We start from the raw sequence: 24,537 nt of genomic DNA, 5'->3' as shown, positions 1-24,537 counted from the left end.
CCCTATCTCCGTTCCCCTATCTCTAATATTCTTGCCATGTTGCTTGAGAACCAACAGAGAAAAATGTCAGATTTTCCCTATCTTTGTGGAAAAGACAATATGCTGACAAAGTCACCGGGGCTGCATACAACCTTCTGGGTTGGTTTTTTTTTACTAATGCTTATTGCTTTTCCCATTTCTCATATTTGAGCTGTCTGGTTCATTTCAGTGTCAGCACGGGTCCGGTTCGCACAGCATCCCGGCTCCTGCCTTAATCAATTGTTGGGGAAGTGGATTTAGTTTAGCATGTGTGGCAGGGTGCTTGGGTCCAGGTGCTTTGGCATGCTGGCATACCCCAGAGTCCACCACGGACCCATCTCCTCTGCCCGCTGCCTTTGGGTGATTTCCCTGCTGTGCTGCTAATAGCCAGAGTTATTTTTGTCCTGCATCTTTCTGTGCAGTTTTCTTTGTGTCTCGCTCGGTTTTCAGCAGTGATTAACCCTGCAAAGGCTTTGGCTGCATAACAGACCTTTCCTTAAGCTCAGTGAGGTCCATATTGAGTGGTTTTTTCATTGTGTTGTGGCCAGGAACAAAGCCCAGAAATTTTATCTGTGACAAGCATTTCAGAAAGGAGAGATCATTAAGTCAAAACTGAATCACTTTCAACCTACATTTCTTCTGTTGTTGTTCTGTTTCTGTTCTTCTATAACCCTGGAAGGTTTCCTTGCAAAATCTCTAGTGTCTGTAATGGAAACAATTTCAAATCCAATAAGAATTCACAGGCTATTTAAAAAAAAAATGCAAAAATTCCTTGGAGGGCAAAGCCTATCATGATTGAAGCACTTACATCTACTTTCAAATCTCTGCCCAATTTCCAGTTTAATTTACTCATTTGCTAATCCTAATTTCCAGCACTGTGCTCACAATATCTAACCAGATATCACTCATGTGGAAACACATCCAAATTCTGCAACAAGCTGGAACTTACGGCTTCAAAACTCTTGTCAGCTATGCTTCTCAGCTGTCAACATGTAATGGGGGGGGGGTCTACTTTCCTCTTCTCAAAAAAATACAAGTCCAGTTCACTGTTTCCTTCCTGAGCACCATGCTCTATCTCACTCTCTCTGTTGTCCAGTATGCAAATTATCCTACTTCCACTAAGCTTCAGGTATAATGGGTGCAGAAATAGAACCTTTCCCCAAAGATTTCCTCATACGCTACTATTTCAAACTAAAGGAAAACTAAATAATTTAGTATATTTTATAAATACTGTGATGAGAAATAGCAGTAATTATCAGGTGACAAAATACTGGGAACAGTGCTATCTGTGTGCAGCAATCGAAACTGAGAAACTCTGTATTATAGACTCTTTACTTGTGACAAAGAGCTGTCCAATTTTGCTGCAAGGGCTGCCAGTTGAACAGGCAGATAAGAAAGCAGCATCCCCATCAAACCACCCTTGGTTCCCCCATCCCTGATGGAGCAGGGCCAGGTCTCACTTTTGTGCAGGAAATGCTGTGCAGGGGGGCACAGTGGATCTGACCCGCTGATCCCAGCTGGGCTCCCAGGGATAAAAGTGCCCATAAGGACCCCAGGCTGGGGCTGAAAGTGCATCTCCAGATGAGGTGGCTGAAAGTCGCTTTGTACTCGGTAGTGCTGGCTCCCTTCCCTCTGCAGCTGTCTCCTTCACTCCCTTCAGGGGGTTCTATTTCTGTGAGCTAATTTAAGGAGAAAAGCCTTTTTAATCCGATATCTTACAGACTCAAAGTATGGTTATTTTTTATTTTGAATAAAATATTAATATTAAGCTCTTTAGGCAGGGACTTTGTCTTCTAACATCTCTTCAAAGCCCTTAGCATGCTGTTGGTATTACAGGTGTAAATACTACAAATAATATAATGCAGTTTGGATCTCAGAGATCTGTTTTGTGAAGAATGGACTTACAAAGTGCAGCTGTATGTTGTGATAGGTTCAAGAATGAACCCATCATTCTTGGTGTGAGGCTCAGGAGTGAGGAGAGCTTCCCCAGAAACTGGTGCTGAGCCTTGCCCTAGAAGGATTTGGGGGCCAAGAACCTGTTTTGATTTAGGTTTCCTCATGATTCACAAGGCTCTTCTTGTTTTGTTTCCACTAGTTTCCTGCCCAAGGAACAAAATTAAAGTTTAGCATACAGAGCACTCTCCTGAGAAGTGGACAAGGGCTGTTTAATCCTGCCAGGTAATGGTATGTAGTAGTTCAAGGCAGAAAGTGAGAATGAATTCCCTAACCATCTGAAGGCAAACAGGTAAAAAGGACTTAAGAAAGAAAAATTCTTGTAGAAAAGAATATGTTATTAACTGAAAAAGTAATTTAACAGTGTAGTAATGTTCTCATACCACTGAGCAAATCTAATACCAACTCTGCAAATCTAATAAGATCTCTGCAAAAGCAGAGAAGTTCAATCTGAAGTGCACTCTTTTGAGGCCGAGGCCGCTGTCCATTAAGTACAATAGAAATACTTCACCAGCTTCAATACAAGCTGGATCAGGCCTCCACTGGGTTTGGATTGTTAGTGGTTATTGTCTCTGCAGAATAGTCCACTCAAACTTGCCATGGTGATTAAAGTAACATCTAATTTCCACAACAATACAAGCAAATTCTCAATATGTGCCGCTCTTGAAAGCGGGGCGCAGCAGGCGCCACTGTTTGCAACAGAGACGTTCCCTGCATTAAACAAGAACTAAACTGGCCCAGGAAAATCCCAAGAGAGGGAGAGGCAAAAGGCAAACATCAGACCTCGCTGCCTGATGTGTAATCAATAGACAGGTGTCACACAAGAATCCTAGGCTCATCCTCTGAGGGATACATGAGTAGTCAGCACGAGACCACCACCCATCTTGTCACGGCTGTGCCACTGCATCACCAGCCATTGTATTTCTCACTTTGGTAATGTCCAGTTCATTGCATTTCAGCTACTTCTTTATTACACACATCAGCAGAAATGACCAGCCTAAAGGCTCCGTGCCATAATCCATGTGGAATTCGGCAGGCTTCAATGTACGTGGAAAAGGCCGGCCAAGCAATGGTATTTCACACAACGTAATTGCTGTGTGCCCAGCTATGTCGGTCTATCACTTTTTGCAGGCCCCAGCAATGTCTCCCAGTTGAGCGTTCCATTAACTTTTTCACCCCTTATTTCTTAAAAAGCCTAGGAGTAATCTTAATCCCCTTTATCTTGCTACACTATCGTCTTCCTGTGTTCCTGGTGGCTTCACACAGAGATTTTGTGGAACTATGTTTTTTCACTTAGTCCAAAATTGGCTTGTAGGAGTACAGTGCAAAGAGGTCTTTCCTTAGCCAAGCTGGAAATAGAAATTAAGGTCTTATTTTGCACCTGATTCTAGTTCAGACAAGTTCAGAGCAGGGTTTGTTTCACTATAAGAGCAGGGAACATCTCTCATTTGAGATGGGAGATTAGTTCCTGTCAGATCTTCCCCTTAGATTAGTCCCTTGGAGGAGCCCAGGGTGATCCACATGGCTCTTGTCTGCTGGGACCAGTAATTAACCCAAGCCCATCAACTCTGGACAAAGCATCACTGTGACATCGATAGTGTCCTTTCCCCTGATGAACTGAGGGTGTCTGTAATGGGAAAAAGAGGTACAACTGACCAGGAAGGTACAAAATCCACTTACTTTAGTGTGAGGTTGAAGTAATTTTATGGATCACACATTTGTAATAACTTGCTGTATTAACGAATTCAGCACAGAAGCTTTCAAGTTTGAAGCAAGCCTCTCAGTCTAGTGCTTCAGAAAGCAGAGTCCAAAAGCTATCGACCTATTTATACAGATAAGCATCCCTCAGAGTTATCAGAATCAATGCAAACGCTCAGAAAAAGATTCAATACAAATAATAATAAATAAGTAAATACCCAGGAAATAGAAATATACAGTTCTGAGCTAACTGAAATGCAGACCTGAAGAATAGCTGTTTGGGTTTGCCTTTCTGCAAAGGCAATTCCAAGAAAGGGAAAGAAAGTGCAAAAGGTAAGTGGATCATTTCAGAGGTGGCAGACAGGAGAAGAGACAAGCAACATCCAGGTGAAAGGAGATGGGCAAAGTCTAGAAAGTGGTGGAAGCAACATCGGATTTTTTCTTCTTTTTTTAAATATATGAATTTAAAATTAGTTTGTACAAAACCCAGGGGAGAATACCAGAGCAGCATGGGTATCCCCATACATGTATTTTCCATGCTTGGGCAGTCTAATTTTGCACCCACCTTCTTTTTCTGAGGTCATGAGAAGTTTTAGCATCAATCCTGTTTGTTGGATTTGCCAAACCTTTCTTCCTCTACCTTGGTTGCCTCTGAAGCTGGGATGGGATGGGCCAGCCGCCACTGCCAGTCTTTCAAAGTACACATCAGCCAGTTCATCAGGTCAGGATTTAGTCTGATGACCACATGGTAGGCTTTGGGTCGTGCCTGTCGGGCACTGCAGTGCGGACAAACTGTCTTGAATATACTATTTAAATTCTCCTTCAAGGCCTGATGAAGTCTGGGAGCCACAACTGCCCAGTCCAGTGTACAGCAGTAAAGAAAGGCCAGCTCCAGCCCTGGCCAGCTCACAACATGCTCTAGTTTCATTTCACATGTGTCCCAACCAAAAATATATCAGCAGGTTCAGACCAAGTGCTGCCTCACCCACTTCAGTGCATTACATCTTACCCTGCAACATAAATCCCAGCGGTGAACAGTCACGATTGGCTTGGCTTTAAAGGAGGAATGGCAATAGCCCAGTATTCTGGGGAGAAAAAGTCACAAGACTTATAATTTCATCTCATCCACTTCAGTGTACATGAAAATATTAATTAAATTACTATAATTATCAGCTGAAAAAAACCCCTATTTTAGCTTGGAAGGCTGAGCCTTTCAGAAGTTCCTCGAGCTTTGCCAGCAACATTTAAACTTTTCCTACAATGAGGAAATAGGCTCTGTTGCAGTCCCAATGCAGTAAAACAGACTTATATCTTACACGCTGTTTCAGTGAACATCTGATGTGAATCAGCATTGTTTGTACTTCAGTTGACTCATCCCAGAAATCAAGCGTCTCCTCTCCCCGTAGGCAGCCTGAGCACACCGGGAACGTGAGCGAGCAGGAGTTTGGCAGCAGCCTGAACCTCAGAGCTCCTGGATACTGCCCCACAGATAAAGCCAAGCATCTGCCGTGACTGCAGAGATCACGGGACAGCTGCTTTGCTGGTATAAGTCAATGCAGCACTGCTGAAGTCAGTGGAGGTGCCCTGATAGGCACCCAGCCTGGACAGTAAGGGCTAAGAGAACAGATCCAGGTGATGGTGAGAAAGAACAGAGTAGGAAGAGACAGAAAATGCCAAACAGGAAAAGAGAAGGTCAGGAAGTGACCTCAGGTTATTGAGCACAAGATCGAAAAGAAACAGGAAAAAAGTACTTTCCCAGAAAACATAAGTAAATTGTAGAGCTTCTTGGCAGAAGACCCAATGAAGGTGGCAGTGAGAGGTGGCTTGGGACAGAAGTCAAACCAGTTCTGAAACCTGCCAACTACAAGATCCCTGGAGGGAGCATGACATCTCACAGGCTGGTCACAATGCCTGTCGCAGCTTGGCATGGGTCCACCTGTACCTGCTGTTCCTCACATCCATCCCATGCACCCCTCAGCAGGTGCCAGGCACTAAATGGGGTGGACATGGGCTCTCACTCAGCACGGCTGCTCTTTAAATACCTTCCAGGAGGGAGAAGCAGGGTCATGGACTGGTCTAATTCAGCCCACTGAAATAAAAATGCCTGTCAGGGTGCAGCTAAAGGACTGCCAAGCTCAATGCTGGAGGGAGGGGAACACCCCTGAGTTTCATACCTGGTCCAGAGCGCACTGGGAGGAAGAGAGAGGTTAAAGATTTAAAAAGCATTTTGATTAAAAAAACCCCTAAGATATTGTCAAAAAGTTATCCAAAAGCCAAAATGTAGCCAGATCTACTCTTATTTAACCTTCATCATGAGATCAGGTCTCAGCCTTTCTATTCTTGGTAGCAGCTGATGAACGCAGTGTAACAAGGTATTAATAAACATCTGCCCAGATCTTAGATTAATATAGGGAAGAATTAATGGAGGTCTTAGCACGTTCATATTTTCTAATTATGGCAGATGACTTTATTTATAGAAATAATAGGGAGAATGGAAATTGTCACTGACACCATGTCAATATACGTAATGAAATCCAATCATTTAATTGCATTACATTTGGCTAAGGAGTCATATCAATAAAAGTCCCTCCTTAGTCAGAGTGGTTCAATGATCGGTACGTACTTCATCTTAGAGAGCAATTAAGATGGGTGTATTTTCAGCGTATCATTGGGAAAATAAGTCATCTCTGACACACCTATTCCTGTGCTTCTGACCCTGCGAGGGATGGGGATGGAGGGAAAAGCCCCTTGTGTAGCTGTCTGATGATCATGCTAACGCAGCAACCTTGGTTATCCCATGCAGCACTACAGGCTTGGGAAAAGTGGCTAGACAGCTGCCAGGCGGAGAAAGACCTGGGGGTGTTGAGTGACTGCTGACTGAACATGAGCTAGCAGTGTGGCCAGGTGGCCAAGAAGGCCAACAGCATCCTGGCTTGTATCAGAAATAGCATGGCCAGCAGGTCTAGGGAAGTGATTGTGCCCCTGTACTCAGCGTTAGGGTGGCTGCACCTCAAGTGCTGTGTCCAGTACCGGGCACCTCACTACAAGAAGGTCCTGGAGTGTGTCCAGAGAAGGACAACCAGGCTAGGGAAGGGGCTGGAGGGAAAATCATATGAGGAGCAGCTGAGGGAGCTGGGGGTGTTTAGCTTGGAGAAGAGGAGGCTGAGGGGAGACCTTATCACTGCCTACATCTACCTGTAAGGAGGCTGTAGAAAGGTGGGCGATGGTCTCTTCAGCCAGGCGACAGGAGATGGGACAAGGGGAAATGTCACAAATCTGCACCAGGGCAGGGTCAGGTCAGATGTTAGGAAAAAGTTCATTGGAAGAGTTGTCAAGATGTGGAACAGGCTGCCCAGGGAGGGGATTGAGTCACAACCCCTGGATGTGTTTAACAGATGGGTAGATGAGGTATTTAGAGATATGGTTTAGCATAGGACAGGTACAGTTGGACTCGATGATCTTAAAGGTCTTTTCCAACCTAGTCATTCTGTGATTCTGTGATTTCTGGGCACTTCTTGCTTCCAGTCTCCAAAGCATCCAAACTGATAAAATAACACCCAGACCAAAGCCTGTGCAACATTTCAGCTGTCACCAGCCATGGCTAAGCTGGTTCATGCATCAGCTCTGCTTCATGCAGCGCCCTCCTTTTCACCACCATGAATTATCTCTGGTGCTTCTGTGGGAACAATATCAAACTGTGCCACAGAGATAAATAAAGCACAATTTTAAACCTTGAAACATTTACACCTCCTAAGAGAGGGGGAAAGGCCTATAAAACTCCGGCTAAAGGAGACATGTTGTTTGGATCATTTGCGGCTTGTTAGGTAAACCCTGAAGCCAGTTTCTGTTGGGAGGTTCTGGCCTTGATGTTAGAGAGCTGTTGGGGTTTCAACAGGGTTTGGACTGGCTGTGGCTGCTTCTCAAGGCTTTCAACCACATTCCCTAAGGCTCAGTACAGGCAGGCAGCTAGGGAAGTCTGGATCTTTCCCCCTAGAAGCAGGGAAAAATAAAGCTGCAATTATGGTGACAGATGGTCTGTTACCCACAGAGCATCGCTAGTAGTTTTGTTCTTGCACATTGAAGAAGCTCTTGACTGAAGAGCCAAAAAAGTCCTCTGGTTGTCTCCTGTTCTTCCAAAAATGTGTTTCCTAATCCATTCTGATCTTCCAAAGCTATCAGTCTGAATTAATGAAAACAGAGCAAGGAAATGTTACTATTTCTATTAATTATAGAGTCAGGTTTGTGCAATAAACAGAATTCATGTCCCTATAGCACTGCCTAAGTACCTATAATTCAGCTGCTCCACTGAGAACTGCGGCGTCCTCTTCACATTGTTTTACAAATTAGCAAACCTGAAATCAGCTGCCGTGTACAGTGTGATGACATTTAGTTTAACTACGGGGGATCTGATCTGCTGAAATCCACGGGTGGTCTTCCAGCACTGCTTTCCACTGCGATTATGCTACAGCTGCCAAATTAAGTGCTCCTAGATCAGCTCCATGCTTTCCATAGAAGTGAAAATACAGATGCTCAGGACATACCGTCAGTTACTTCTTGTAATTGCTGGTACTCCTCCAGGTACTGCCAGGCTGGTGGTGGACCTCCCCTGTTCGGTGGGCAACAGGTTGGCCATGAGCCAGCAGATCTAGCTCATGGGATCCTGGGGTGCATTAAAAGGCATGTGGCTAGCAGGTCAAAGGCAATCCTACCCCTCTGCTCTGCCCTGGTCAGGCCCCACCTGGAGTATGGTGTCCAATTCTGGACTCCCTGGTATAAAAAAGACAGGGATCTCCTGGAGAGAGTCCAGAGAAGGGCTGTGAAGATGATTAAGGGCCTGGAGAATCTCACCTACGAGGAAAGGCTGAAGGAACTGTGGCTGTTCAGCCTTGAGAAAAGAAGACTAAGGGGGGATCTGATCAATGGTTATGAATGTCTGAAGTGTGGGAGATAGGGGGAAATGTCCAGCCTCTTTTTAATGGTCTGTGGAGACAGGACAAGGGGCAATGGCCTCAAGATGGAGCACAGGAAGTTCTGCACCAACATGCAGAAGAACTTTTACACAGTGAGGGTGACAGAGCCCTGGAATAGGCTACCCAGAGGGGTTGTGGAGTCTCCTCCTCTGGAGATATTCAAGACCCGTCTGGACACCGACCTGTCCTAGGGAACCTGCTTTGGCAGGGGGGGTTAGATAGCAGGGCTCCCACCATGAGCCAGCAAACTGGTCTGACTGAGGAGCACTCTGGCAACTGAAATTCTCCAGCAGCAACATTTTCAGATCCCTGTAAGGTGTCAATAGCTGACTACTTTTCATGGCAACGTGTTCTGATAGCAATTGACTCCGCCAGGATGAATAAAAGAAGAAGAGGCCCTTCTCTGGGCTGTAGAGCTAAAGGTTGATTTTCCATGTCCTTATACATCCACTGGTAACAGTGCAGCTGGTGTTACGTTTTCAGCCTCTGACTCAGGCATTTGAGTGGAAAGGTGATAAAATGCTTCATTTCGACTGAGTATTGGACTTGAATTTCTATTGTGGCAAAGGGTAAAAATAAATACCAACAGTATGAAGAAATAAAACCCCCTACTATTGGACAAAGCGTTCCACATAATTTTTTAATCTTTACAGATACTGAAAAAACCCTCTTTTTTGGCTTGCATAAAGGTCAAAATTCAGGTTTTGAACGTTCTTTCAGCAGGGATTATATTTAGATACTGAACCTCCTGCCAGTTTAAGGAGAGTATTTCTTCCAACATGAGTCCAGCTGTGAGGATTTCCCAAGGGACCACAGCAAACTGAAAAAGTGCCTTTGCTCTGGTGCTGACCTGTGGTCTGTGGCATTGCCCTGCCCCTTCACTTGCTTCTGCATTCAGCTCCTGACCTCGCTGATGTAAATAAGAAGAGAATCAAGTACCCAGCCTCTTCTGAAGTACATATCAAAGAGCATTGAAATTATAGGCTTCATTAATGTACATCAGCTTTAAAAGAAAATAAGAAAAGCAGAGCTGCAGAACTCACACCAGCATCTCCAGTGCAAGGAAGAGAAGCAGGTAGGGATGAAAGTGACATTTTGCACCCTATGAAATAAAATTGCAGTCTGTATTACAGCAGCCTCTGATAGCAGTTTCTGTAATTTAATTACTACTGTCAAATTAACGTGGAGAAAAGCCCTCTGACCACATTAGGAGGAAGACTACTAGCTTTTATTTACCTCCTACACTGTGTTACAGCAAGAGGCATGCAAGTATAACAACAGGGCCAGCTCAAGGCACCTGCCTGGTGTTAGCAGGTACTTCAACCAGTTTTCCCACAGGCATGTTTGCTTAAATTGATCTAAATAAATTGAAGAACTCGAATTCCAGCTTTTAGTTGCCAGATAGGATCTCAAATACCTATATGGGAGAAACATTTCTTGTTAAACTTACCTTTCCAGCCTCCTCAGTCACAAGCTATGCAGTAAAACACCTTTACAATGAGACACACACCCACTGTATCCAGTGGGAGGTAGAAAAGGCCTTCAGGATTTCAAGGTCAATGTGAAAACATAGCTTTTCTGCATTTTGATTTGAATGTAATTCACATGATTACTGAGGCTCAGGGATTCTTAGGAGAGACAGAGGCCGGAAGGAATTTTGTAAAAGCTTCAAGAAGGCTGAAAATTAACAGGCAATAGTTTAACTGCCCTAAAGAGTAGAGTACAGACACGTGTCCTGATTTTCAACATCTATTTCCTTGTTTCATTAATGGCAGTACGAAATGTGTCCTAAAAGCCTTTTGTTGTTGGGAAGAAGGTGGGTGGAGACCGGCCAAATGATGGATACCTTATAGAAAAAGACTGGGGAAGGTAAGATGGGGCAGACTGTATCTGGCAGTAATTATGTGAACACATCCCGTCTGCGTGGCACTGAAGGTTAGGGGCAAGCTCTTGCTCTCTGGGCAGGCCTCTAGCGTGACTCCAATGAAAGCTTTAGCAGCCAGAAGCTGCTTTTAATTGCCCGTGTGACATTTGATGTGTTAGGATGCTGAATTTCATCTTGATCCTGATCGTTCCTGTCATACAGCAACTGCTGGGTGGCAGCTGGCCAGCGTCAGCAGCACAGCCCTGCAGCCCCAAGCAAAGCTGGCAGAGTAGGGGCACAATCGATCCCAGTGAGGTGCCATGGGGCTCTCTAGCTTGGGAGTGACCCCAAGATAGAGATGGGATGTTGGGCTGACTGTCGCTCCTTGACGATGAGCGGTTTTGTGCCTACAACAGATAAACCCCTTCCTGCTTTGTGAAATCCTTTGTGTTGCAAGTACTGGTCCCTGTGAGCATGTGAAAGGGGGTGGTGCACAGAGCTGCCCATCCCTGACAAAGGATCCAACATGTGTGGACCTTGCACATCCGCACACATGGACACATGGCATGTCCCAGACACCACTGCTGCGTAAGGAGTCCTGGGAGGTGGGTAGGAGGCTTCTCACCCGCACTAATATGCCCGCGCAGAGTCTTGCAGTTCCCCCAGGAGTGGGGCAGAGAATTGGAGAGCTGAAATAATGGGATTTGTAGAATTTAGGGACCTGAGTTAAGACCTGACCTGGATCTGCAGCCTCCCCAGGTCATCGAAAGCCAGATGGCTGGGCAGGGTTATGGTCAGGTGAACCCACCTGTGTAGGAGAAGCTGTTGAGAACCAGACCTGTCACTGGCTTTGCTAGAAAGGCAGCTCTTGCTGCCTATTTTGTGCTTGAAATTCTGCACTGAGATGGGTATCTTCCAGAAGCTGCTACAAAATAACTTCCCACAAATGGCCCAGCAACTGAAAATCTATTCCTGCATCCTGACAGCTTCAGTGTGTTGCCAGAGCAGTTTTGCTGCCACCAGTTCCTTGAGGCAGTTTTGCCCGGCGTGGTTGAAAAGGAAAACGTTTCACTGTGCCCTGGGGGAAATGAAGTGTGAAAGTCCCGTTATCACTGACAGAAGTTTTGCCTCTAATTCCCCATCTGCTCTTCTGAATGTTAACCTACAGTATTGGCACATAGGCTTAAATGACAAAGAGGGATTCCAAATGGAAAGCAGCAAACTATTAGTCAGATAGGCTGGTGGTGTCTGCAAAGATGTGGTGTGGGCCCTCGTGTTTTAAAGAAAGGGAAATTATAGGGAAAATAATGTGGTTGTGTTCCGTGGGTTGAGGGGAAATGCCAGCATGGAACAGGATGAAGTAATGAGTCAAAACAAGACTTATTTATTATTTTGATCTTTAACCCCTATGGGATCCTTCACAGTTCCTCCTTCCTATTCTTACTGTTATTTGTGTTTAGCCGAGTAAAACAGCACACAAGGCAAGAAATCTGGGAAGGGAGTAATAATGTGCTGCATAGTGTTAACTCGCTGGGTTTGGAAATATCCATTTATCTTGGTTAAGTGAAAGCTTAGCCCAAGTACTAAGCCAAGTAATCATGATTAGGGAGAGAAAAAGACATTCACCTCCTTGGAAACTCAATACTCTTCAACAGTAATAGCACTGCAGTGACATTGTTCGAAGCTGGACGCTTGCTGTAATTAATATAGATTATTGCCATATGAGGAATGGAAGAGTCTGTGCCTGCTCCTACCATTGTTTTCATTTCAAGACAAGTTATGAGACCAAAATACATTGGGTTTTTGTTTCATGGACATGGCCCCATCACTGTTCAGAGTCCTCTGCTGGCCTCAGAGGACTGCAGAGCTTTTGTTCCCTTTTGTTGGTTCAAAGCTGCGTAGAGGGCACGGGAACACTGTTCTCTCTTAGAGAGACTCGCTTTTGTTCTTTCTCATTATCTTTTTTTCCCTGACTCTTAAGAAAAATTGGGTTTATGCTAAAAAGTATATTACAGGAACACATCTATAAAGAGATTCATGAGCTCTTCAGCTACTGGTTTTCTAAGGAGGCTAAATCTGCACCTGTACCATCCAGTGTGTCACGCACTGAACAAGCAGGCGATTTAGTACTTATACTGATTTTTGACCTAACAGACTGGTGGACCGCTGTACTAAGCCCAACTCATCAGACTTGTCCCAGTAGTCATTTGACTCACTGACTCCACCAAATTTCCCATCCACTTCGTACCACTACTTCTGTAGATTTGATTACTGCTTTCTGCAATATGCAGACATTCCTACTCTCTGTCATGTGTGCCCATCACTATTATCTTTCATCTTGTGTTCCCTCTCTTTCTAATACTCTGCCTTATTGTAACCCACTTCATTTCTAACTTTGTCCCACTCTCGCTCATCAGGATGGATTTGATCAGTGTCCTAACTATAAATGAATCCATTAGAAACGCTTCCTTCTTCTTATGCTGGTAATTGTTCTCTGGGGTATGCACCTTCCCTGTAAGAATTGGGATTTTGCCTTGTTTTTCTGATCAGGCAGGAGATTTCTGTCACTAATATGTGACTTGGAAATCCTTACTAGTGGGCAAAGGGAACAGGGAGCTCCAGAGAGCACGTGCATGAGTTCAGTGGCCCACGGAGATGTAACCACATTCTACACAACTTCGATTCAGTAGCCAATAGGCAGCTGCCTTTACAGAACTGTATTTAACAACAAGAAAAGGCACTTAAAATATTCAATTCTGTTAAAATTGCATTAAATTTATGCATGAAAAAATATCTCCAGTGCTTTTCTGCAGCACTTAGGTATAAAATTCTGCTTTGTGAAGTTGACATGACAATTGATCATGTTCAACTAAGAGGGCTACAGATGGTAAAGTCTGTGTCTCGAAAGGATGAGGAGCCACCACAGAGTGTTTATGCTGCAAAACTTGCCCTTTTGTAACAGCACAGAGTAAAAATGCTCATGAGATCTGAGCTGGGTGCCTGCTCATTTCACAGCTCCGTGCCTCAGTCATATCAGTAGGATGGAGCTATTGTATCTGTCTTTCCCCATCAAGCCCATTTCTTAGTTTCAAAGGAGGCAATTAATCTCTACTCAGTGCCTGTCATAACCAGGTTTCTGGTTGGTACTATTCACAACCCGTCTGTAGGCATCCCTCTGTTTGGAGGTCTGCCAGCAGATCCATGAGACTGGTTGTGAGGGAAGCATGACTACTTGGCAGGTGGAGACCTGAGCTCATGCTCCTCTTGTTCCTCCCATCTGGCGATCTCAGACATTTAGATTTCATCTAACTGTTCCTTGCATATGCCAGCAGGTTTAATAGAACACCTTTCATTGACAGCCAGAGAAACTCAACCAGCACATGGTTAAACAACTTGCTTGAACTGCCAGGTTGCATGGGTAGGGCTGATCTAGTGCTCTAGGTCATCTTCTCTGGCCAGTGTTTTGGATCAGATCTTTACCTAACTTACCTGCAAAACCCAGTGTGAAAGTGGTTGCCTACAATGGAGAAGATGCTTCATACCAGTACCAAAGCAGGAAGCCAGCCTACTTTCTGGTAGAACATTGCAATCTGGTGGACTATGAGCACTGGTCTGAACCACGGATGAAGCCAGCGAAGAGCTTGTGCAAATCATCTCCTTGTTCTGTGTCTTGGTGTCACACCTGCAGTAATAACAGACATCTCTGGGTAATGGTCTTTAGTAAGATGTGACATGTGAACCCTCAGCAGTGGCCTAGTGTCCATGCCGGCTGTCCACCCGTCAGCACTGCAAACACTCGTCCAGCTGCAGTCTGCTATATCCTCGTAAAAATTAACAAGCAGACTAATGCAGACTGCCGTATTTGCCACAGAAAATAAAGTCAAACAGCAGTTAAATTTGGGGAAGGGAGGGAGGAAAGGGGAACAGCTAAGGCAGACCAAAGGAAACATAAGTTGTATTTATTTTTTAATCCCATCTCTTTTAGTGTCTGTGATGAGCGCTGTAACTAAAGGAGTCTAACTGAATTAGAATTTCAATATGTCCTGAGCAGATTGGAGCTGTTTCCATTCATGAGCAGCACGTCCCAGCTGTAATTGCCTGCTTGCTTATCCACACAGCTCTTTACAGCTAATCCAAATGTGGACTCAAAAATAAATAGTGCCAGAGCATTCACTTCCCGCTGGGCAGTAGTTTTAGCTCTCCCCTGCCTTTGCTTTGTTCTGGCTGGTGCTCTCGATGGCACAGGGACTGACTCAAAGGAGATAAAAGATGATTGACCCGCTCAAGGAATTAGGTGGAAGAAAAACTGCTCAGGCTGTATCTGCCCTGCTTGTCTGTGCCTTTCCTCTGGGTGCTGCTTAGCATTTGTTTGTCTTTCTCTGTCCTCACCTCTCTCCCCAGCCATATTGCTTGTGTGATCTGCTTCTCCTTCGTGCCTTCTGAAAGGCTGATGGTGCCCTCCCTGTCCCCAGCAGCACATCACCCTTCTCCTCCCTGTGGTCCCCCTCGCAAACACAGCATCAAGGTTTTAGCACTGCTTTCCTGAAATGAAGCACTCTTTTCAGGAATATTTAAAAGCCATATACTTCTCAGATCAGGTCTTCTCTGGGGGGGTGTGAAGCTGAGGCACAGCTGCACAAAGCTGGAGGGGATGTCCCTGTGGATGGGCCCTGGCACTTCCCCAAAGCAAGGCTCTGCCTTTTCTCTCCAACATGGGAATCTGCATGTATCTTGGCTCTCCTCCCTCCTCACTGAGTTGAAGGTGGTTGTTCACCATCTTTCAGTCTATTTTCTCCACTACAGCCACCACAGACATCCTGGGAGACATTGGCCAAGTCTCAGCAGCCTCTGTGCCTCTGTTCATCACCTGTAAAATGGCAGTACCAACACCCTGCTGCTTTACATCTTGAGGTATAAATCCCAGGGGCCAGAGATGGCAGTGGTGCAGGGAGTTGAGTCAGAAGCCACTTCAGCATAGTCAGAGATGTCCAACTCCCACTGTGCGACCAATTATTCTTTAAAATAGTCTTTTTAGTATACAAAACATCCTCCTTGAAAATCTAGTCACATGCATACCCACAAAATCTCAGCTAGCAAGAAGGTTATTCCCTCTTGATGACCATTAGACAGACTAACTTCTGCATGGAACTAGACCTAGAAACACCTCCCAGCTCTGGGATTGGAGGAGCAATGCAGCAGGAAACTTCCACTTCATCTCCTTTCTCTCACCCTCTGTCTATTTCCCACTGGGTTTATAATGAAATAATGGTAAGACACTGAGCATCTGCACTGCCAGCCATGTGCTCTTAGCCAGGGCTGTACAGCTCTTCTAGTGCCGCACAGCACCAGATATGTCCCTCTGCAATTACAGACTATTGTGCTAAGATTTAAGAGAGCGTGTCAAGTGAGGTAGCACAGCACTTCCATTGCCTTCATTCTCACCCTCAGGACCATTTTGCACCAGTGTAATGCTACCTGGTCTTCGGCAGAGCAGATTTTCCCAGAAAACTTTCTTGGATCAACTAGTTTGGGGAATGTTGCAGGGGACTGACCCAGCACTTGCCACTGGTGCACCCCCTCCCAAAGGGGGTTGTGCCCTTCTCCAAGGCAGAGAGCAGATGAGATGGTGAATAAAGTGCTTGTCCAACATGTCCCTTGCTACACAAATTCAAATTCAGCACAGAAAGCTAAAAATGTTTGCAGAATCCTGACAGGCAAAGGGGACAATTATCCTCAGCTGTTCCTCACAAATGTTGATCCCCAGCAACTGCAACGTGCCAGGAGAGGCATTGCCTCGTGCTTGGATTGCAAACTCACCAGCACCAAACATGAGGACGGAACTAAGGGCTGGCTCTTCATCGTATGCTCTGCTACCTGGAGATGGCCTGAAAGTGTCTCCTGCCAGGTAAAGTCATGGGACTGGCACATCCCTTGCACAGATGAGGACTCTGAGGCCATAGCACTAGACTGCTCCAAGACGGCCAGAAGGTCACCAAAGAAGAGAAGTTGAGACTTTCTTGCTTGTGATGACAGACAACAGCTCCCTCCTTTACAGATGACCTAGGAACATGAGCATTTCTTTAAAAACTTACTGTTTTGGTCAGCTAAAACACAATATTTAAAACTAACACATTACAGCCACAGGGAGCAAAACAAGTCATCATGGGGATACTAATGTATAGGAAGAGGCATTGGGGAGGAAGAAACGTAGAAGAGGAGAAGGAAGTTAAAGTTAAAAAAATCAGGAAGAATAAAGACTATAAAGTCTATAGCCAAGCTGTGTGGGCTGCTGAGATTTGAGTCAGGAAGGCAGCTTTCGGGAAAGAGGAAGCCTAGGGGTGTCAGGCATCAATAAATGGCAAGGCTTGAAAGTTTCTTTCCAAAACATAGAATCCAGCACTGCAGAAAAAAACATCATGAGATGAAAACACAGAAGATATAGGGGTTACTTTGGAATATTTAATTTTGACGCATGAACATCTTCATGTTGTCATATAGTAAGGAGATACTTCAGCCTTTCTGAATGCCTCTCTTTTTCCTGTGCATACAGGGGAGAGGGATTAACAATCATAAAGATGAATTGAAGTTAAAGGAAATTTCACCATTGAAAACAAATCCAAATGCCACTGTGTTCCACACCTGGCTAAGCTGCATGCCCATGTGATGGCTTCAGTTGTCACCAGCAGCCCCTTTCTCCTCCTCCTTCAGACATGGATTGTCCTAGATATGCCTGTACCATGGGATCCCAGAAAAACTGCTCTGGATCCAGGGTGTCTCCCTCATTCAGCTCAAAAACTAGATGGAGATTTCAGATCTGAGCTCTGAGGAGATTTAGGAGAAGGGCCAGAAATAGAGGTGAGCTCATTAACCAAGCCTTATTAGCCACCAGTCTTTCTAAACTCTTGTCAGTACATTAACACCAGCTGCCCATTGTCCCTTTTTCCCTTCATGAGGAACCCCAAATTCAAGGTCATCTGCCAGTTGGATTAGTCAGTCAGCACAGCCAGAGCTCCTGAGATGCTCCAATGAGAACAGTTATTTATGTCACCCTGTCCTGCATCGTGCCCATTAGCTTGCATGCAGCACAGCAAAGTCCAGTCACGAGGCAGAAATACCCCATTTGATACTGCTGCTGCTGCCAGAGCGTTAAATGTCCCCTAAGTGGTAACTGTCTTCTACTAATGCAGATGCATTTCTTTTATGAGTTAGCTCATTGCTGTTCTTCTTGGTCCATGCTTGCTGGTCTTCTGTTATGGCCACAGACAAGTGAAATTAGGGCAGGCAGATGCTGTGCTGAGATGGAGACCTGGAGAGAAAATAGGCATTTTGACTGCACGAGAAACACTCCCCTCTGAATTGTGTCAGAACAGGGGAGTTACCAGCTAGGTGTTCACCTGTTTTCTGCTGGCATCTTCAGTGCTAGAGTGTGAAACGTCCCTTGGTACACACGTATTGGGGCTGTGTTACACCATGGCCATGGCCACAGTGGGGTCTCACTCAGATATCCAAGGCAGATACCCACTCAGTTTTTGCCACCCGGATGGGTTTCTTCTCATCCTTATCCTGGTGTGGCTCTGCTTTCATCTACACCTCCTTTTTGCCATGGACCATACCTAGGAGTCAGAAATTTCAGGCACTGGTTTTAGTCCTGGCTCCAGCTCTTACATTCTTTCAATACCAGGTCTAAACAGCTCCCCTGGATCACATCCTGAATCAAACAGAAGCATCTGAATTTAACAATTAGGTCCACCTCTCTTCCTGGGAAACTTCCATGCATGAAGATACCTGAATGCCAGACTTCCCAGCAGTTGGGCTACACTTCACATCAGGAGTTCAACCAGCCATTTTATTTATTCTTCCATTCTTCATCACACAATATTTCTCCCTGTTTTGTGGCTCAGCAAAGCCATAGCAAAACATAGGGTCATGAGTCATAGGCATGGGTAAGACCTATTGGGACATAAAGTCTAACTGTCTGTACTCTGTAAATTCACCCCAAAGTACCACCATCTCCTTGCAGGCTGCCTTGAGAGCCTGGTTTCAGCTTCTTCTTTTTCCCATGAATAATGGTGGGTGAGACCACCCTCAAAAAACAACTCCCCAGACATGGGAGAGACCAAATATCTCCCATCACTCAACAGCAGCCACCCTGTCTGTTCAAGAGCTGCTACTGACCACTGTGTTGTGACATGGAGAGAGGTTAAACGTGGACTAGCAGGAAACTCTAGGACTCACAGGGAACAACTGCCTTGGAGTTCAAATTAATCCTCTGGCTGGCAAATATTGGGAAGAAGCATCCAGAGAGCTTGGCAGCATGGACAGTGCAGGGTGTTTTCAGACAAAGCTTAAGAGGTCAGCTATTGTATCTTTAGGTGAATGTTTAGCTTTTGTTGGGTTTTGATGATTCAGGGTGTCTTTTATGAGGCAAAATGAATGCAAGTGCTGGTTTTTTTACAGTGGCCATATTGCCCAGGAAATGAAATGCCATAAGGGAGCAGAGTTCATTAGTCTGGTGCTGTAAATGGTTCTCCAAGGTCCAAGAAACCCTGTGATTAACATAAACATAGACAGAGGCAAATAAAAATAAACACACATATAAAACTCAGCTTTCCATCTAAAAAAGTGGTCTGCAGTATCTCTTTCTCAAGTGTGGTGACCTAGAGGTAAGGAACTTTTCATAGCAATCATGACATAAAACAAAGCCCAAGGAAGGAAAGTAGCCAGACCAGGATCACAGTGAGGACAAGAGAACATGTCATATAATTACCAAGGTACTATCTAAGGATTTTGAGATTCACCCTCAGAATTACATCTTTTTTTGAGCAATTTGAAGAAAATGCTGCCCTATCACGTTTTCCTCAACCTGAAGTCCTCTTTCAGGTGGTTGATGTTGGGTGGACACGTTGACACTCTTTAGGGCAGGTTCAAATTTTATAAAAACTGCCTCATCTTGCAATGGCTGAAAAACCTTTTCATTTTTGAGATGAGTCCTATAAAATTCACCAGAAGATAATGTTCAAGAGGAGGATGAGAAGAGGGGAAGATGGAATGAGTGGGTCAGCCCTAGGCAGACCCACTGTGGCAGCATCATGGGCCCCCAGAGCTGCTCCCTGGCCAGTGCAAAGTGCCCTGGGCACAGGTGTACATGGCATGTACACAGGCACGTTCAGAGGAGATTGCACATTTTTAACTCTTCACTTCTCTCTCAAGCATCATGCATTTATTCAGAACAGACCCAAACACTGAGACTGGATCGTGTTTTGTAAAAATCAAAGCATGTCCTCCTTGCCTGTCTCTGTGGAAACTGCGCTGAGAAACAACTGTGTTGATGCCATGCTTGGTAGATAATGAAGGAAACAGAAATATTCAGGAAAAGTCAACCAGAAAGCCCAGATCCCAACCTAGCATCCTGAGCCTCCCAAAGCCCCATCAAGTAGAGTAGTTTGCTGGTAACCTGCCCTATAGAGATATCCCCTACAGACACCTGAGAGTCAACAAGCAGCTCGAAGGACCTCTTCTAAACTGTTTTTAACAGGTATTGTCATGACTTTAGGTGCTCTGTCTGTTCAAGCAACAGCACAATCCACTTTCATTCTAAATGCCAGGCTGACATCCTGCAGTAATGAGTTTCACAAGCTGATTACTTGTTGCATGGTAAAAAATGAGTTGCCAGCAGCAGACTCAGAGAGGCAATGAGCAAAAAGAAAAGTAGTGCTACATTTCTTCTCAGGAAAAAGAGAAGGGACAGGAAAGTAATGGGGTTCACAGTCCTGCCTTGGGATTAACTCCAGGGAGGAAAAAGACACAGAGGCTTCCTAACTGGCATGGTGGAGTAGGACACAGTCATATAGGTTGTAACTGTTCTAGGTGACAAGTCCTCCAAAGGCCTTCAAAGGAGGGTCTTGGGGAGCTTGTGTTGTTACTGTTCTGCAAAAGGCTCTTACCTTACAGCCAACCACTACCTAAAGGACACATGAACTTTAGTCACTTAGATCTGACCTCTGCTGTGATGTCATCAGTGTAACAATATTACACAAAATTAGGTGTGTAATTGTTTGTTAAATAAATGAGGGTTTTGCTTGGATTGTCCAACTAGTGAAGCAGGCAGCATCAATGCTATCACATATGGACTGCTCCAGGGCACTGCACCATGAGGGAGTCTGAAATCACTCTGACTCTGGGGAGAAGACAGACACCCCTTTTCCTTCTCTGGCTTCCCCTTCATGGGACAGAAACCTCTTGCCCAGCTCTTGCACCAGCGGTGTTCCTCCAGTTTGCTCTGGAGCTTGTGAACCTGCCTCCCTGCCCAGCCTGTCCTGGCCAGGTGTCCCTGTTAACTCAAGCAGTGGAAGCTGTTGGTCACCTCTGCTGCGTGCCCAAGTTTTGCTTCGGGAAGAACAGACTCTAATAGCACTCACCACCGTCTCTGTGGTGCTCTGAGACTACTCAGCCCGGCTTTTGTGCCGTGCAACTCACCTGGGACATCCTAAAGGGTGCAGTGGCAAATATATACACATAATTTCATTTCCTAGCATTAAGGGACTCAGCCTAGGGCAGATCTCAGCTCAATATCCACTGTGGCCTCCAGGCCCTTGGGTAGCTGCTCTGAGCCCTCCTGCACGGCTCGACACAGAGACACCAGCTCATTCAGCACAGGCTTGACCAGCACTGCCTTGCTGCCTGGGGTAGTGTAGGCACAGTCCTACATACTGGAGTGAGGATCACTTCTAAGGTCCTGCAACCCAAATTTCTGGCTATAATCACTATATAAACACTTCTTCATCAGTGTCTATATTGATTAGATCCTGATAGGTACTGTTTCACCTTCTAAACTATAGATATTTCAGGAAGGAAGTGCTGCCTCCTGTTTCATACCCAATACTTAACTATAATGGTTGTAAGGAAAGGAAAAACACATTTTTGGCTCTCAGAGCTGCACCAAGGACCACACAGTCAGGGAAAGGGCTGGTGAAAATTCCCCTCCTTCTTCCTCCCTTCTTTTGGGCCACCTTCTTGTCCAATCTGCTGGGCATGAATGCAGCACAAAAGCTTGGTCAGATATTACTGCCTGTTATTTCAAGCAAGGTCCCCTCTTGTAAGGCCTGGTCCTGAACCCACAGCTCTCAGCATCGCAGAAACAGGGAGCAGCAGGATCCCAGCAGGGAGGAGGTGACAGGGTCACCAGTTTGCCCAGTTTGTCAGTTTGGCCTGGGTCTGAGCCATGGCTCCTTCGCTGGGCCTCTGGGCTCACTCCAGATGCAGAGCCCAGTCCCTTGGCACCCATCTGTCTGCCGGCACTCAGATGGGTTTTGGCTCCTGCCCATGTCAGTCGCCCCCTGCATCCACCTCTACAGCATTTAAGTATTCTCTGAGGCTCACCACTATGCAAATATTGAAATTACCCCTTTGCATGATTATGTAGATAGTGACATTACAGGCTTTTTCAGGCGAGGAGCACTGAGGGATTCCTGTGCCTTCTCTGCTGACAGCATCAACAGCCAGGTTCATTTTTCAGTGAGCTCAAGAATGGGCCCAGTGTATGAAAAACTTCAGCAATAAAGTATTTGGCATCTGGAATATTTTTTCTCTTAAGCTTTTATATAAGTGCAGTAAAAGCACAAAGTGCTGTGCCGTGAAATAACGCAAAATACAGCCCTCACCAAGGAGTCCCCAATTCTCAGAGGTCAAGATTTTAACTGAGCTGCCCTAAAAACCTCACTAAAAGCCCAACACAGCATATGCTTCCAGCCTCACAATGGAGTTAATGTTTGGAGAGATGGTTGTTCACATTCAGTTGATCTCGGATGTCCAACATGTGCTAGAAATAACACAGATATAGCAAATTAGGGCAAGAGAGTGACCACACTGCTTGAGATACTTTTAACTCTGTATTTCTGATTCTGAGAGATCCAATGAAGTACAGGGTTCAAGTTCAGTCCTTAAAATGAAATCCCCTCAGAACCCTCTTAAAATAACAGTCCTTAAAATGAAGCCTCTTCAGAAGACCCTCAGAGCCTGAGAGAATGCAGCAGGTCTCATATTCTGCTGTGAAAGAAACCCCTGGGCTGGAATCTAACTGGTGTGGACAAACGGCCTTGGGATAGTAATTTTTCTGTGGGAAAAGGCATCTCTGTCATATCACTTGCATTTCCACAAAATGCCACATTTACATCTCATACTTGTGCCTCATTCAGTCTCCTTCCTTGAGAACCTCCTCACACTGAGAGCTGCCATAAAGGCAATAAGCTGTAATGAATGTGTGTGTGCTTAAACAGCCACTTTCTACCCCAAAATACTGCCATAAGATGATTGGATGCAGCTATTACCTTTTCTTAATCTGCTGATGATTTCTTGTCCACGGTGCAAATCCTTGGCAGTGTGGAGCACAGCTAAACTTGATTAACCAGGAGAACACCCACTGATCTGTCATCCCCATTATCTGACATCTCACCTTGAGTTAATAAATGCTGGGCATGGCCACAGGGGATCTCGCACACTGGATGTAGTGTGGACCGCTGTGTTGGATGGGCAGTGACAAAAATTATCCCTCTTCCCCCAGGTCCTTCCATCGTCCCACTGCAGCGAGCAAAGCCAACACTGGGCAATCCTCTAAAATGTTCATTTGGACCAGTGGCCGGAGCTCTACATCTTACAGACATGATGAGAAAAGGTAAATGGCATCTATACTGATTGTCTCATATGGGTTTGAATCTTCAGGCGTGTGGCCTGTAGCTTCCCTTTAGTGGTGGCATTGAGGGGTGAGGAGGGATGCAAGGGGTCCCCCTTGCCTCTCACCCCACCAGCTGCTGCTCCACCACCAAGACCAGACGATGAGTGCCAGGGTTAATGTGCCAAGTCAAAACAGACTGAAGGGGCTATGCCAGCGCCGTGGCCAAAGTCCTCCTTGTTCACAGGACATGAGCAACACACCATGACCGACTCTGAGGCCAGCACACACACATCACGTGTTTAAAAACCCATTAATCCCCAGCCAGAGGTTTGCAGCTCCAGCCCTGATGCCTGTGAAACCCTTATGGCCTTTGCACGTGTCCTGCTTCCAGCTGTCAGCCCTCACAGCTCCCGCACACAGACAGCACACACACGGCGCCGCCTCTCCCCCCACTGAATTACTGCCCTGTACAAGTTGTACTCAGCCCGATGATGCATCCAGCCGCCAGAGATGTTTTCTGTTTATATGCATGCGTGTGTGAGGATGAGCATCTGCCAACACACCACGCACTGTTTGGGGGATGACAAGCAGCCACCCACCTGTTTAAATGGTGTTGCTGGAGGGAATAGGCTGAAGAAGACAGAGGAATAAATGAGTTACTGGATCTCCCAGGAGAGTGGGGAATTACACACAAGAGAAGGAAAGAGAAGGGATGGTTTTAAGCCCAAAGCACTCAGTTGGGAATGAAAGAAGTTAAATATCACCGATGAAAGACCAATTGTCAGTAATAGTCAGGCTCATCCTTCCTAAAAATCTCTTTCCTTTGTAGTAAGATTTTCTGGACTGCTTGTCTTGTCACAACCGGACACATTTCCCTCTTTTCTATGCTTTCCCCCTTCCCTCGTCTTCAGTTCCCCTTGCAGTCACTATTAAATGTAATCGTAAAAAATTAGACTCTGGTGAAACAAAACCAGAGGTTGATGTACCTACACTGCTAATTAGCAAAACACACTCTTCAGTTATCTAATGAGACATTACTGCTGGCATCTGCTTGAGAAAATGCATTCATGAGTTTCTTTGGAGAACTGACCCATTTGCTGAACTTTCTGCAAAGGCTGCATAGGTTGTCTGCTCTTTTGATAATTCAGTCCCAAGCAGATATTTTGAAGACACAAAGACCAGCTTGGCAGCAGGTTTCCATGGACTTTGAGTTGGAGCTGGTTATCTAACTGCCTCATGTACTTCTCCAAGTCTCTTATTTAATTGAATTTTCCCCAGGCTAATGTTCTTCTGCATTCCTACAGAGTCAGGGACAAGATGGTCCAAGGTTAGACACTTGCAGGAGATATCTGTCCACACGTTGG

General features: G+C 45.4%; 1 protein-coding gene across 2 annotated transcripts in view; it reads left to right on the top strand.

The window, feature by feature from the left end:
• The window catches only part of LOC311194394 (calcium-activated potassium channel subunit beta-2), a gene marked incomplete at both ends in the record, with an annotated part of 147,646 nt that overhangs the window by 109,376 nt on the left and 13,733 nt on the right, over positions 1-24,537 (top strand). For both annotated transcript variants that reach the window (XM_084267487.1, XM_084267488.1), the window contains one exon: positions 23,063-23,173. In XM_084267487.1, the coding sequence (XP_084123613.1) occupies positions 23,063-23,173 (111 nt within the window). The remainder of the gene's footprint in view (positions 1-23,062; positions 23,174-24,537) is intronic.

This window comes from Gallinula chloropus, assembly GCF_964237585.1.
Source record: "Gallinula chloropus genome assembly, chromosome: 8".
In the NCBI taxonomy this organism is placed as follows: Eukaryota; Metazoa; Chordata; class Aves; order Gruiformes; family Rallidae; genus Gallinula; species Gallinula chloropus.
The sequence above is the reverse complement of the archived record's forward strand: the minus strand, read 5'-3'. Positions and strand labels throughout refer to the sequence as shown.